The 16,205-nt window shown below is 34.0% G+C and overlaps 1 protein-coding gene and 1 long non-coding RNA gene across 4 annotated transcripts in view; one reads left to right on the top strand and one right to left on the bottom strand.

Annotated features, from left to right (window-relative positions):
• LOC144286233 (uncharacterized) overlaps positions 1-16,205 on the top strand; it is a 218,370-nt gene that overhangs the window by 169,183 nt on the left and 32,982 nt on the right. The window lies entirely within an intron of this gene.
• Positions 1-16,205, bottom strand: part of BRIP1 (BRCA1 interacting DNA helicase 1) — a 181,670-nt gene that overhangs the window by 25,109 nt on the left and 140,356 nt on the right. For all 3 annotated transcript variants that reach the window (XM_077852395.1, XM_077852396.1, XM_077852393.1), the window contains one exon: positions 1,379-1,491. In XM_077852395.1, coding sequence (XP_077708521.1) covers positions 1,379-1,491 — 113 coding nt within the window. The remainder of the gene's footprint in view (positions 1-1,378; positions 1,492-16,205) is intronic.

The raw sequence follows: 16,205 nt of genomic DNA on the forward strand, positions 1-16,205 counted from the left end.
CTTGAAATTAAGTATAGTGACTAAAAGTCAAGAATTTTGACAAAAAAAGGTAGAATAAAAAAATAAAAATTTAGTTAAAGGTTGGGGAAAAACAGAATTTTAAATAATATTCAGGATCCCCTAGAAACTATTTGCTGAATATTAAAATACAAATTAGAGAACACAAAACAGGTCAATCAACAGGAAAAGACCAAGTAAACATGAAATGGTTCAAGAACGACTTATAGTGCAACTTGATGTGAAATACCAATCACTTTATTCTTGTGTTCTTTATTTTGATTATATGAGTGACTTATAGCTTCACAGGAAAAAATTATTACATGGTTTTAACTAATTACAATTTCATAAACAGAGAATATAAAATATTAGATGAGATTATTCAAAGTCTAAGAATTATTTTGTTTATAAATTAAATGCTGATGTTCCACAACATGAAAAATTATGTTATAAAATGGTGATTTAATAACTAGTTCCACAAAGCACAAATTTTTTTTTTAAGACTTTATTTATTTATTCATAGAGATGCAGAGAGAGAGAGAAGCAGAGGCACAGGCAGAGGGAGAAGCAGGCTCCATGCAGAGTGCCTGACGTGGGGCTCGATCCCGCGACTCCAGGATCATGCCCTGGGCTGCAGGCGGCGCTAAACCGCTGCGCCACCGGGGCTGCCCCAAAGCACAAATCTTAATGGACCAGAATCCTTAGGAAAAGATTTAATTGTTGTTATAATTAAATGTTATTGTGAATTGGCACTAATTCTTTAGTTCCACAAGCATGGCTTTTTTAAAAAAAAAATTTAATTTTATATTTAAAAAAGACTTATTTACTTGAGAGAGAGAGAGAGAGGGAGAGGGAGCAGGGGGAGGGAAATATGGAGAGGGAGAATCTTAAACAGACTCCTGGCTGAGCACCAAGCCAAAGAGGGGCTTGATCTCACAACCCTGAGATTGTGACCTGAGCTGAAATTGAGAGCCAGATGTTCAACTGAGCCACTCAGGCACCCCTACAAGCATGTTTCTTTTTAACTCTTCTTGAATTATTCGCTTTATATCCATAAAATCATCATCTAGGTTCTGATGTTCATAAGATAAAACTTTTATTGTTTGGTGGTGAACTTCTATAAACATTTACTGAGTACCTCTTCTGTGTGACATTCATCGTTTGATCAATCATTAATCTTTAAACTTTAGCAAATGTTGAGGTTTTAGGGATTCATTTATTCCACTGATTCTTTTCAGCTTTCACTTGTGACATATATCACTTAAAATTTATCAGTTCCTAAGCAAAATGCTATCAGATTTAGTCTAAGAAGCAAGACGGTTTCTTCTATAGCCCTGGCCATAGATAATATTATAGTAACATTACATTAAATTTCACTTACCTACCTAGGGCCTGGTTTAAGGCCCTATATGCTTGAATTTCATACCACTGACGACCAGGTAAAAGACCTCTCAATTTTGAGTGCTGATCATTGTATTGTCGCTTTAGTTCAACCTAATAATTGAAAAAATATTAAGAACATAGTAGATAACACTCATTTTAAAAATCATATTAACTTCTAACCTTCTGAGCATCATTTTGTTAGAGATTTTGCTTTTCAATATTTGCTTTTTCATTTGCATTTGCATTTGCATTTCATTTCTGAGCATCATTTTGTTAGAGATTTGCTTTTCAATAATTCAGTACTAAATTTTGTTTAGTTTCTCTATGTCTATTCATCTTTACATTCCCTGAATTCCTACATGCAACTAATTAGCTATTTAATTAAATCAGCTAATCACATAGAATAAAATTCATAAGCTTTCAATGTACACGTAGATTAAGTCTTTTTTTTTTTTAAGATTTTATTTCTTTATTCATGAGAGACAGAGAAAGAGGTAGAGACATAGACAGAGGGAGAAGCAGGCTCCCTGTGGGGAGTCTGATACGGGATTTGATCCCAGGACCCTGGGATCACAACCTGAGCTGAAGGCAGACACTCAACCACTGAGCCACCCAGGTGTCCCTTCACGTCCCAACACAAATGTATTGTCATATAACCACCACTATAATCATAATATAGAATATTTTCATCACCCTGCAAATGTGCTTTCTATTGTCTCTCTCCTTCACTGCTGACTTTGTCAACCAATGATCTGCTGTTTTATCTTTTCTAGAATTTCTTGTAAATGTTATTACTCAGTATGTAATAATTTGTCTTTTTCATTTAGCATAATGATTTTGGAATTCATTTATGTTGAAACATACATCAGAGGTTCATTTTTAAATGTTTATCTAGCCTGATAATCTCTGCTTTTTATTTTTATTTTTTTTAATCTCTGCTTTTTAATTGGGATGTTCAGAGCATTCACATTTAATGTAAATATTGTTATGATTTGGTCTAAATCTATAGCAACAGAATTCACATTCTTCTCAAGTGCACATAGAATATTTTCCAGGATAGATTATGTTTTGGTCATAAGAACATAAAGAAATTTAAGACTGAAATCATATAATGTATTTTTTCCAACAACAAGGGTATGAAATTAGAAATCAATAACATGAGGAAAACTGGAATATTCACAAATATGCAGAAATTACATAACACATAACTGAACAGTCAATGGGCCAAAGAAGAAATCAGAAGAGAACTCAAAAAGTATCTTTATACAAATGAAAATGGAAAAACAACAAACCAAAAATATACAGATGCACCAAAAGCAGTTCTAAGAGAAAAGTTTGTAGTGATAAACATCTGTAGATGTTACTGTAGTAAGAAAAAACAATAAGATCTCAGATAAACAACCTAACTTTACATCTTAAGAAACTAGAAAAAGAAGAACAAACTAATTACAGAGTTTGCTTAAGGAAGGAAACTAAGATGAGAGCACAAATAAAATTGAGACTAGAAAGCAACAGAAAAAAATCGTTGAAACTAGGAGTTGGTCTTTTTTTTTAAACATAAGACTGATAAACTTTTCGCTAAATAAGCAAAAGAAAGGGTCAAAAAATTATAAATGAAAGAGTACAAGTGGGATCCCTGGGTGGCGCAGCGATTTGGCGCCTGCCTTTGGCCCAGGGCATGATCCTGGAGACCCGGGATCGAGTCCCACGTCGGGCTCCTGGTGCATGGAGCCTGCTTCTCCCTTTGCCTGTGTCTCTGCCTCTCTCTCTCTCTCTCTCTCTCTCTGTGTGACTATCATAAATAAATAAAAATAAAAAAAAAAGAAAGAGTACAAGTGATACTACAGAAATACAAAGGATTGTAAGAGACTACTATGAACAATTATATGCCAAATAATTGGAGTAACTATTCTAGAAGAAATGGATAAATTCCAATAAATAAACAACCTACCATGATTAAATCATGAAGAGACAAAAAAAAAATCTGAACGGATCTATATCAAGTAAGAAAATTGAAGCAGCAATCAAAAATCTCTGAACAAAAATAATCCCAGGACCTGATGGCTTCATTGATGAATTCTATCAAGCATTTAAGATAGAATTAACACTGTCCCCTTCTCAAATGCTTCCAAAATATTGAAGAGAAGGGAAAACTTCCAAACTCATTTTAAGAGCCCAGCACTACTCATACCAAAGCCAGATAAGGATGTTACAAGAAGAGAAAATTACAGGCCTACATCCCTATATGATAAACATTGTTGCAAAAATCCTCAACAAAAGATTAGGACATTGAATTCAACAGCACATTAAAAGAATTAGACACATGATCAAGTGGGATTTATCCCTGGAATGCAAGACTGGTTTATCTATACAGAAAACAATAAATCAATAAATGTGAAAAAGAGAGTAAGAACCATATAATCATCTCAATAGAAGCAGAAAAAGCATCTCAGAAAATTCAACATCCTTTCATGATCATATATAAAAGGAATCAATATAAAAGGAATGTACTTCAACATAATAAAGTCTATATATAACAAGCCTACAGCTAATATCATACTCGGTGGTGAAGAGTTGAAAACTTTTCTTCTAGCATCAGGAAGAAGACAAAGGTACCCATTCTAACCACTTCTGTTCAACAAACCACTGAAGGTCCTAGCCAGAACAATAAGGCAATAAATAAAAGTCATCCAAACCAGAAAGGAAGAAGTAAAACTGTCTTTGTTTGCATATGACAGGATCTTATATAGAGCGAACCCTATAGACTCTACCAAAAAACTCTCAGCACCAATAAATGAATTTAGTAAAGTTGGAGGATACAAAACCAACATACAAAAATCTGTTGTATTTCCATACACTAATAAAAACTATCCAAAGAAGAAATTAGGAAAACAATCCCATTTACAATAGCATCAAAAAGAATTAAAATACTTTGGGATAAATTAAACCAGGGATGCAAAAGATCTTTACACCAAAAACTATAAGACATTGATGAAAGAAATCAAAGAAACACAGATAAATGGAAAGATCCTATGTTTATGCATTGGAATAATCAGCATTGTTAAGATATCCTAACTACCCAAAGTGATCTATAGATTCAATAAAATTCCCATCAAAATCCAAATGGCATCTTTTACAGAACTAGATGAATGATAACTGGCTGGCAGCCCACATGAAAAGATGCTTAACTTTACTAGTAAATGAAGAAATGCACATTTAACCATTCCATTGCTTTTATCTGCAAAAACTGACAAATATTTACCAAAAGTGTTTATATTTTTCTACAAGTACAAATAGATAATATATACAAGGATATTCACTGCTTCTTTGCCCTGAAGACAAGTAAGAAACAACCTAAATGTCTACCAAGTGGATTAATTAAAATGTTATATTACATTTATTCTGAGATACTGTATTATTAAAAGAAATAGATTTATACATTTTGACACAAAAATTTAGCCAAAATACATTTTTAAAATAAAACCTGAGTCACACACACACACACACACACACACACACACACACACACCAGTTCAGAGCTATGCCAAATCTAAACCAACCCCCCAAAATATTTCAACTAAAACTGACAAGAACCACAGAGGAGACAGAGTTTAAAGATTATGTACTTTGAGCTTTTCCCAGATCTCCCTTTAAAAATTTTCAAATCATGCTCATACAAGTTCAAGATGATCATCTACTAATTGAACTACCTACAAAAAACAAAAATCAATATTCTTTATAGAATAGAGTCCAGAATCTCTAATGTACTACCTACAATGCCCAGTGTACAATAAAAATTACTAAAAAATGTGATGCATAATCAAAGAAAAAAAAAGTTAATAGAAACCAATTTTAGCAAGGGCCCAGCTGTTGGAATTAGTGAAGACTTTATTGTAGCTGTTATGGATATATTTAAATAACTTAAAAACATACAGCTTAATGAATACACTTTAGAGAATCTCAGTAGAGAAACAAAGACTATAAAAAAGATCCAAATGGAAATTCTACACCTGAAAAAATATAGTAACAAATAAAATTCCATTCCATTGGGTAGGCTTAACAGCAGATTAGAGAAGATAGAAGAACTGGTAAGTCTTTTTTTTTTTTTTTTTATGAACTGGTAAGTCTTAAGATAGATCCACAGAAGCAAAGAAAAACATAAACTAGAGCAAAATAACCTTATGCACACCAAAGACATAGGTGTGGAAGAATCAAAGCATATGAAAGCATTCAGTGATGATCTAAACAAATTTAAAATTCAGAGCTGAAACAGTACTAATACATTTGAGACAATATTTAGTGCCTCAAAGGCTTCAGTATTATAGGATATCAAGTATCTCTTACTTTTCCAAATGACTGAATCTACATTGATTTTCTATCTACATTCAAAAACTATGTTAAATTAAACTTCTTTGCTGGAAAAGAAATCACAATAAATTCTGCTACCTGGTCAATTGAATTTGATATTATAATCATATCCCTTTTCAAAGAGACTCAGAATTAATTACAGGACATAAACTACATTCCTATTAAAAGCAGTGTCACGGGCACCTGGGTGACTCAGTGGTTGAGCATCTGCTTTTGGCTCAGGTCGTGATCCTGGAATTCCAGGATCGAGTCCCACATCGGGCTCCCTGCAAGGAGCCTGCCTCTTCCTCTGCCTGTATCTCTCTCTCTCTCTGTGTCTCTCATGAATAAATAAATAAAATCTTAAAAAAATAAAAAAAAATAAAAGCAGTGTCACATCAAAGGATACCACATACCCAACAACCTTCATCTGATCTTCATAAAAATTGTTAAAATTACATCATCCTGAGAGTAGACTACTTTCATACAAGGTTAGAGTGTATGGTATACACAACTCAGACTGACCTATTTAAATATATAAGATAATGAGCTTTTTCCTGTAAAATTTCTCCTTTAAAAAGATGCAAGTTCTAAGTAAAAGGAAATTATGCATTATGATTTTATATTTTTATACATTCACTGAATGAAAAAGAGGTTTTTATTTTTAGAAAGAGACAGCAAGAGGCAGAGGAGGGACAGAAGGAGAGGGAGAGAGAAAATCTTAAACAGGCTCTGTGCTGGGCATGGAAATCAAGAGCTGGACATCCAACAAACTGAGCCACCCAGGTACCCTAAAAGGGATTATGTTTTAGGCAGCTCTCAAGAATGCTATAGAGTCAATTATGTCTCAATAAAGCTAAAAAATAAAAATAAAAAAGAACCTAAATAAAAAAGAATGCTGTAGAAACATAAAAAATAGAACATTTGAAGTACAAAAATTTATAAAATGGGAGGGAGGAAATTTTTGGTGGCTTAAAGAAACACTGAATTTAGACTAATATTTACAGTTTCACTTATGTACAAAACATCTGTGATAGGCAGTAGAAATACAAAGATGAGTTAGAGTTGCCTGGGTGGCTCAGTCAGTTAAGCGCCTGACTCTTGATTTTGGCCTAGGTCATGATCTCAGGGTAGTGAGACTGATCCCCATGCTGGCCTCCACACTCAGTGGGGAATTTGCTTGAGATTCTCTCTCCCTCTCCTTTTCCTCCTCTCCCTGCTCATGCTCACGTGTTCTGTCTCTCAAATAAATAAATAAATCTGAAAAAAAAGTTAAAAATATGTTCTGTCTAGCAAGAGTTTATAAGGGACTGAAAAGAATATGAGTACAAACAGCCATCAAGTAATTTTAAGTCTTAAAGTATTTGCTTTTATTATAATGTATAGAAGTAAGAAGAATTGAGAAATGAAGACATGAATTTGGTGCAAAAGTAATGAAGGCCTTATTTGGAACAGCAAAAGGAATGGAAAAGAGGCCCAGGTTTGTAATACATTGTAGAGCTACAGAACTTTAGTGATAAAGTAGATGTGGGGCTTACTAAAGAGAAAAGTCAAAAATGACTCCACAAAGTTTCCAGCCACCAGAGAGAAGCAATCTAGTAATCCATCAAGAGAAGACAAGAAGTATGTTTAAGGGAGAAGATAAATTTGGCTTAATTCCTGATAAATAATTAATTTCTGGAGCACCTGGCTTACTCTGTCTGTAGAGCACCCAACTCTTTTTTTTTTTTATTTTTTATTTATTTATTTATTTATTTATTTATTTATTTATTTATTTATTTATTTATTTATTTTTTGAGCACCCAACTCTTGATCTGGAGGTCAAGAACAAAAATCTATGGAGTCAAAACACTACATAGCTCCTATGAGTGATCAAGTAGGTCAATTCTCTTGTGGATTACTTTTCCTAATTAGAAATGGAATGAGAAAGAAAATCTAATTAATAAATAAAAAAATAAAAATAAATAAAAAATTAAAAAAAGAAAATCTAATTAAAATAAAATTTAAAATGGTTCTCAAGTACAGCGACAACAATTTAATCACCTATAACTGCTAGTATTGGCAGCTCACAGAAATTGACTATAATACCTAGCAACTAGTTACCTAATATGAAATAGTAGGAATTGCTTTTTCACTTAGTTACCTTGTAAAGATCTCCTATGTAGTATTCCTGGGCAAGTAAATAGTATGTTTTTTTTTTGTAGCATACACCTAATTAAAGATATAAAGAGCTATTCTCTTGGAAAAATTCTGGACTTTCAAGATAAATTAACAGTAGTTTTAAGAAGTTTTAAAACTACTCAGGAGAAAAAGTGTCAATACAGTGTATAATACTATCAACCTTCTAAAGTAAAGGACATGTGTTAGATGAGAAATCCGAAGGGTACACTTCTGGGGTGCCTGGGTGGCTCAGTCTGTTAAACATCGGCCTTTAGCTGAGGTCATGATCTCAGAGTCCTGGGCTAGAGCCTGCTTCTCCCTCTCCACTCTGCTCTTGCTTTCTCTTGCTATCTCTGTCTCTCTCTCAAAAAATAAAAAAATCTTAAAAAACAATAAAAGAAGGGTACACTTCTGACAAGTAGCTTTCAAATTAGTAGGAAAGACACTGAATTTTATATTCCCTCAAAATAACCTGTCAAATTTCTATATTAACTTTATAACTAGAATACAAGGGAAATAAACTTTCCTTTAAGTGTTACAAGCTATGTTTTATTTACTTATTTTTAAAAGATTTTATTTATTTGAGAGAGATAGAGCACAAGCAGAGGGGACAGGCAGAGGGAGAAGGAGAAGCAGGCACTCCACTGAGCATGCAGCCTGATGTGGGGCTTGATCTCGACCCTGGGATCATGACTTGAGCCAAAGGCAAATGCTTAACTGACTGAGCCACCCACTCACCTCTACAGGATATGTTTTAAATATATATATAATAAATAATATGGCATTATAGGAAACATTAGATAATAGTATGTAAAAATTTCTGACAATTCAGAGATAAAGTATAACATATAGAGATTAAAAGAGAATATTCTTTAAAAATTCTATCCAACTGGAAAAAATATATTTCCTATCTATTTCTCAAAATGCAACTAGTTTTTCTATATTCTTTAACAGTACCATCCAACCCCCACCAAATTAAAGCATTTATCCTTTGTCAGACATAACAGCTTAAGGGTTTTAGAATTTTCCTATACCCTGTTCCAGATAAATACTTTATAATAATCACTCTGCCTATGATAACAGTTGTTCTAGGATGTATTAGTTACAAATGAAATAGAGATAATGTAACAACTATTAGATTAAATAAACAAAATTTTTTTTTTTTTTTTTTTAATTTTTATTTATTTATGATAGTCACACAGAGAGAGAGAGAGAGGCAGAGACATAGGTAGAGGGAGAAGCAGGCTCCATGCACCGGGAGCCCGATGTGGGATTCGATCCCGGGTCTCCAGGATCGCGCCCTGGGCCAAAGGCAGGCGCCAAACCGCTGCGCCACCCAGGGATCCCTAAATAAACAAAATTATCTCTCCTTGGTCTTTTAGTTTTCATTAAAATGAATTAACTTTTAGGTATGACACCATGAATTCAATTCTTTATAAATTTTCAAATAGTTTTTACAATGCAAATGGCCTTTAAAATATTGCCAGTATTTTACCTGAGAAAACTATCTTAGATGAAAAGAAAAAAAAAACTTTTGAAAGTAAATATATATTGGTTAACATTATAATTTTTTTATTATATAAAGAAACAGACTTAAAAATTAATAAAAAGTAAAAATTGTTTTGGGGGAACACATTTAATTAGAGAAAGCAAAACTAAGGGTTTGAAAAAGTAGGAAGCTAGTATACATCATTCTAATGACATCAGAATCTATTTCATTGTACACTTAGGGATTATCAGGCACGAAATCAATGCCCAATTTAAAATGACATAAAGCATATGTGAAAAAGCCAGTTTCTCCTGCCAGCAAATAGCCTAAATGTTAAGTAAGCCAAAGGCTGGAAGGGATTAGCTGAAATGTCAAAAGACAACCTTTTACTTTTACCTGCTCATCCCTATAAACACATTCTCATCCCTCAGGCATACTTTCCAAACAAATAGTTTCAATGTGCAGCAGCAAAAGGCCCCAGGCAAGCTCTGCCATCTTGTAACTGTCAAAGAGATTAGTCTTTGATCTATTTGGGAGGTCATGTCCACATTCACATTAGCAATAGAGTCTAACAATATTATACCTGTTGACCAATCCTTCTTTAACGCCTAATGAGACAGACATTTTACATTATGGAAGTTAACTGTGAATGTTTTTCTGAGTTTTGACAGAGAGTAAACACCATAAACTAAGCTCAAGTGTAGTTTGGAAAAATGATCTTGTAGACCAGTTAACAGTACTTTTCAAATACATTTTATAAGGCTTTCCCAAAATAGAAAGTTATATTTAATTGTATACTCTATAAGGAGTTCAAACTACTTGGTCCCCAGACTCAATAAATTAGTATATGTGTAATTTTGGAGGGATGTATGAATGGCAGGGAGAAATCAAACTATTTTATCAAAAGTTGCAAACTGAAGGCCCAAAGTTGTGTTTTCTGGCTCCCTTACTGTGGCTTAAAATAATGTGAACTATTTACCAACCCTCAACTAGCTCACTCATTTAAATAATCTGTTTAACTCTTTTAGTGGCTTGGTTTTGCAAACCATTGGTTCAGATTCTACACTAATTCACAAAACATTTTTTTTCCATGAGTTCAAGTTCACACAAAATGAAAAATATCTTTAATACAGTAGTTTCTAGACAACTAAAAATATCTTTGCATCAAAAGCTAGCCTGACATAAGCAGAGATTAGATTCTGAATGGCAAAGATAGATAATAAAGACTGAAGTGGTACTTAGAGAATTATGTAAAAATCCCCATATAGCTTTTATACAAAAGTTATATGGTTTTGGATTCTGATTTTACTATTACATTATAATATCTTTGAAATCAAATAGGAAATTACTTAAGTCTTTCAATTTCTCACTTTTATTGGAGTGAGTATAGGTAGCACACTACTGATGGGCACAGTATATATTAAAATAACCAAAAGTATTACATTGTATATGTCAACAAGAGATTTAAGTCACAATTTTGAACATTAGATTATTTTTTCAACTTAGTCAAACTCAACAGTGTTGGCCGTAAGTAGCTCTGTACAAGAATAGCCTTCTACAAGTTTTACAAGTAGCTTCTGAAGAAATAAGTGGTATGATAAAAATATGAGCTGGAACTATAAATGCAACTCCTCACTTTACTGACTCATATGAAAGACGGGAAGTTATCCCAATTCATATAAATATGTATTATGATTTGAGTAATAACACCTTTCTAAAAGCAATCTATACAGGCAGATTATGCCTTTTCCCTCATATGTAAGCTTTACAACACAAGTTCAAGCCTGGAAATAAGACTAAGAACAAATAATCAGCTAAACTTATTAATCAAAAATATTTTAAAACGTTGTTTCAGAAAAATAAGCGCATTTGTCTAGCAAACACTCAAGAAGAATAGTTTTATCTTTCGCCAAGGTACAGGACATAAAACATAAATATTTATAACAAACCAAATTTGGAAGACAGAGACTGTGCATTAGAGACATTTACTGCTCTATATCATCACAGTATAAACACTTTTATCAGAGTATCACACTATAAATTCCAATGGTTAGAGTTCTAAACTCAGCATAAGATCTTGTATGTAAAATAATTTAGCCAGATAAAAGGAATATAGCTGGTTTTATTTCATCTGGCATATTTTCAAGATTTCTAAACATCAAGTTAACCAAATATAGTATATATATTTTCTTAAATGGGAAAAAAATGGGTTTCTGCCAAGACTTAAGAAGCCAGGCTCCCTTTAAGAGTTTAAACACACACACACACACACACACACACGAGTGCTGAGTGCTCACGCAAGTGATGGTATTCAATTATTACTTACTTTTCTTGTTACCTTAGGAACTGACCACAATCATCTACTAGGAAATAATAATCAAAACATAATAACAGACCAGTAACAGCAACATAACTTATCTTACATATGTAGTAAGGCTGCTTTGGGTGACACACTTTTTACAGAGAAAATCTATATTAAACTCTGTTATAAATTGTCATTGCTATAAAAAAAATAGCCTAGAAATTTCAAATAGAGAAAAAAATTTTCTTCTTAAACCAGGCATCTCTTTTTTTCAATATATTCAACATACTTTACCTTAATTGGTTATAATAATTTAATTACTATCTAGAATAGTTTATTGTAACTCACTAATATTTAAATAAACCTGAGGGTGTCTGGGTGACTCAGTAGGTTAAGTGTCTACCTGCAGCTCAGGTCAGGATCCTAGGGTCCTGGGATTTGGCAGCACTGGCTCCCTGCTCGGTGAGGGGTCTGCTTATCCCTCTCCCTCTACTCCCCCCACCCTGCCCTGCTCCTACTCTGTCTCTTGTATGAATAAAATCTTTTTAAAAAAATCCTGATTAAATGCTTTGGGTAATGCAAAAACAATCTGTCAGTTATGGAGCATTAGACGCTTGGGGTTTTTTATTATGAAAATAATTTGTCAAGATAAGAAAATGAGCCCAGAAAAAAAGAAATTACTATTTTTCTATTAAAAAAAAAGACAGTTAATACTTTAAGATACGCAAGATTATCTTAAATAGTATATGCTTATTCTATAAGGGCAAAGCTAAACAGTTTTTAAAAATAATAAGCCCTGTGGCAATTTAGTTAGGCTAGCCACATTAAGATATTGTCTAGGTTAACCTGAAAATGCTTAAATTATCACCTCCATAAAATGTTATATATATATATATATATATATATATATTCATTCTATAGTACGTTTTGAGGGAAGGAGGTAAAAGTATACAGCTTGGATTTAAGACTGACACTAACTAGTTGTCTGATCTTGGGCAAGTCACCAGTACTCCCTCAATTTAGTTTCCTTTCTCAGTTTTCTCCTTTCTAAGTGGAAGAAAATAATTCCTGCCAACCTTACCTCATAGAGTTGGCTGAAGAAATAAATGAAAATTAGCACAAAACAGTAAAATATCATATACTGGAGGTAAGTGGGCTGGAGTCATTATTTATCCCATATTTCTAAAGCCCAAGTAGGTTTGGGTGGGCTTTACATTTTGTCATACTACATTGTTGCATATATATGAAAGCCACAGTACTGACAAAAACAATGTGGGCAATTAGCCAATGTAGGCCATCTCTGAGGCTGTTCACCTCAAACCAGGGTTCTAACAGCTCGATCAACTTCTTATGAAGTTAACTGATTCTATTCAATATATAGGCAAATTATTTTAGGTAACATAAAAAAAGTTTCTGTGGGACCCAGGAAATTGAACAAAATCCCCTACCCCTGGACAAGCAGAGCAAGACTGACTCTATTTTGGGCTGCACCCGCCTTGTGCTGACCTGCTTATTACATAGGGCACTGCCCCGTCCTAGTCAAAGACCAGGGCACACCCTAACCGGAGATCCGGCTCAGCGGACCAGCATGACTGTGCAACTTTCTGCGTATCCCATTGGCCACTGGCACCTATAAAGTTGCTAAGCCTCTTAATCTCGGGGTCCAAGTCCCTGCTCCGCTGTGTTGGGTACACTTGGACCCAGGCTTGAGCTTGTAAATAAACCCTCGTGTGTTTGCATCGGTGTCGGCTCCTTGGCGGTTTCTCAGATTCGGGATCTTGGGCACAACAGTTTCTTCAGTTTATTAAATGGCTACTTTTTCATCAAATATCAATGAAAATATGTACATTGGCAGGACATAGAAAATAGTATTCCTTTTGAATCTTAATTTTTGATAATTTCTGCGATTGTAAATTTTCTGACAAATTATAACCTTAGTACTTTTAAATATCCTCCATAATATCTTTTATCACTTTGCAATCCATGAGCTTTATTTTAACTTTATAAAATATGTTCGTGGTATAATCTATGGAATGAGTTCATAACTGGTTGGTCCTTTATTAGTCTGAATATTAGCTCATTCCTATATTTTGTAATCTAGAGCTTCCCTTGTTAAAGTCACAAACAAGAGCCAAATAATTATGAATAAACACTTCTAGCAATAGTCAACAAAATGAAATACTATAGTACATAAGAAAGCAAGGTGGAGTTGTAAATGGAAGCCCAGGCTCTTAAAGGAATGAGCTAACATCAGGAGGCTTTTTAAAGGGGAAGGAGTAGTGTTGCACTCAAAAGATGATAGAGACCGTACCTACTCCTATAGAATTCTGGAAGAAGGCAGTTATCTCTCATGCAAGAGGCTTATGGATGCTAGAAAATACAATACTAAGCACTTTGGCCCTGGGGTGGGAGGTGGGAATACTGCATAAAAGTTTGGTGGCAATGGCAGGCATAGAAAGTAGAAGGTAATCACAGTAAGAGGAGGCTCAGATTCAAATTTCACATGATTAAACACTGTGACTTTTTTTTTTTAATTTTTATTTATTTATGATAGTCACACACAGAGAGAGAGAGGCAGAGACACAGGCAGAGGGAGAAGCAGGCTCCATGCACCGGGCGCCCGACGTGGGATTCGATCCTGGGTCTCCAGGATCGCGCCCTGAGCCAAAGGCAGGCGCCAAACCGCTGCGCCACCCAGGGATCCCAACACTGTGACATTTAAAAACAAACACAGTCAAGAGAAAGTGTGCATGTAACAGATTACATAAGTACTGAAGAATACTCAAATATACTTAAAATCTTAAAACTGTTTATTGCCTCCACATCCCAACAAACGAATTCTGACACTTTCTCCATCTAGATTTTTATTACATCCAAATTTATCTTTCAAATATAAGTATATGCTTGATTTTTAAAAAATATTACTTTTCATCTTTACAATATTATTGTTAGGAATATTTAACTTAGAGTTTCTCAAATGTGAATGTGAGAGTGTGGGAATAAGGCATATGGGATCACAGCATTTTAAAATCTCATTCTTTATCTTGAAAAGTAATGAACACTTCTAGTTTCAGAAAGGAAAAAAGAAAGACATTTCACTTTCCTTGCCTCTCAAAAACTGCCCAAACTTAAAAGACAAAAAAACACAGTCTTCATCTTCAATTAAACTCAGAGACAACTGCAACCTCAAAATCCAATACTTGAATGTGAAAAGCAGATGGACAAATGGTATATGGCTAAGCAGAGAGGCGAAAGTTCAAACCAAAGTACTCACAGAACTACTGATGGGAAATAAGCCAGTTAGGCCGCAGGAATCCAAAAAAAGCTCAGGAAATGAATGTATAGGTAAACTGCTAGAGGATGTGTACCATGAAGATGAAACAGTAAATAAGAAACAGGAGGAAGATTTGAGACCTAGGAAATTTAGGATCTAATACAGAAGACAGGCAAATGTCTAGGATGAAAGCAAAGGGAAATTTCAGCATTTTGGCAGTTAAGTGGGCTAACAAAACAACTCAGTCCTGATTGAAGTAGATCAGAAGGCTCAAGAAGCAATGTCATCAGGGGTTTAAAAAAAAAAAAAAGACTGACCTATTATCTGACAGGTCTGATAGGATAATTGTATTGCAAGGTGCTGTATAGATTCATTGAAGGGTGAGAGAAGATTGAAGATCTTTTAAAAGGAAAAAAGGGCAGAGGACATTATTTTTTTTAAGGATTTTATTTATTTATTCATGAGAATACACAGAGAGGAGAGAGAGAGGTAGAGACACAGGCAGAGGGAGAAGCAGGCTCCATGCAGAGAGCCCGATAGGGGACTCGATCCTGGGTCCCCAGGACCACGTCCTGGGCCATAGGCGGCGCTAAATCACTGAGCTACCGGGGCTGGGCAGAGGACATTATTAATGGGAAGATAAAAAGTTCAAGAAAGAAAGGAAATCTTTTGACTACAGTGAACAATATTTTCATAGTCATGATTTGAATATTGATTATGGATTTAATTTTTAAAATGTGATATATTAGGAGGAAAAAGGGAAAGGTGTAGTAAGCTAAAATCCTTATATCACATACGAAGTAAACAGGTTTAAAATTGATTAAATAAAGATAAATACTGAGGTAAATACCAGACAAAATAGCTAAAAGAAGTGAAAGTCATTGTCTCTCAGAAGAAGGTGCTGGAAGTGGGGCAGAATCCAAAAAACTGTTAAAATAAGAAACTACTGTATTTTGTATAAATTTGGCTCCTCAGAAAAGCTTTACTGGTCTTTTTTCAACTTGATAAAAAATAATTTAAAAAATAAATGTACATTGCTCATTTTAATTCATGACATATACTTACTTATATGTCTTACTATACAAAGCTGCAATACTTAACTGAGGCTGATTTGCCTACCAAAAGATTTTCTCAATGTCTGGAGAAACATTTCTGGTTGTCACAACTAGTGGGAAGAAAAGGGTCTGCTACTGGTATCTATACGTAAAGGCCAGAGATGCTGCCAAACATTCTATAATGTACAGCATATTGCT

Source organism: Canis aureus, chromosome 16 (assembly GCF_053574225.1).
Source record: "Canis aureus isolate CA01 chromosome 16, VMU_Caureus_v.1.0, whole genome shotgun sequence".
Taxonomy (NCBI): domain Eukaryota; kingdom Metazoa; phylum Chordata; class Mammalia; order Carnivora; family Canidae; genus Canis; species Canis aureus.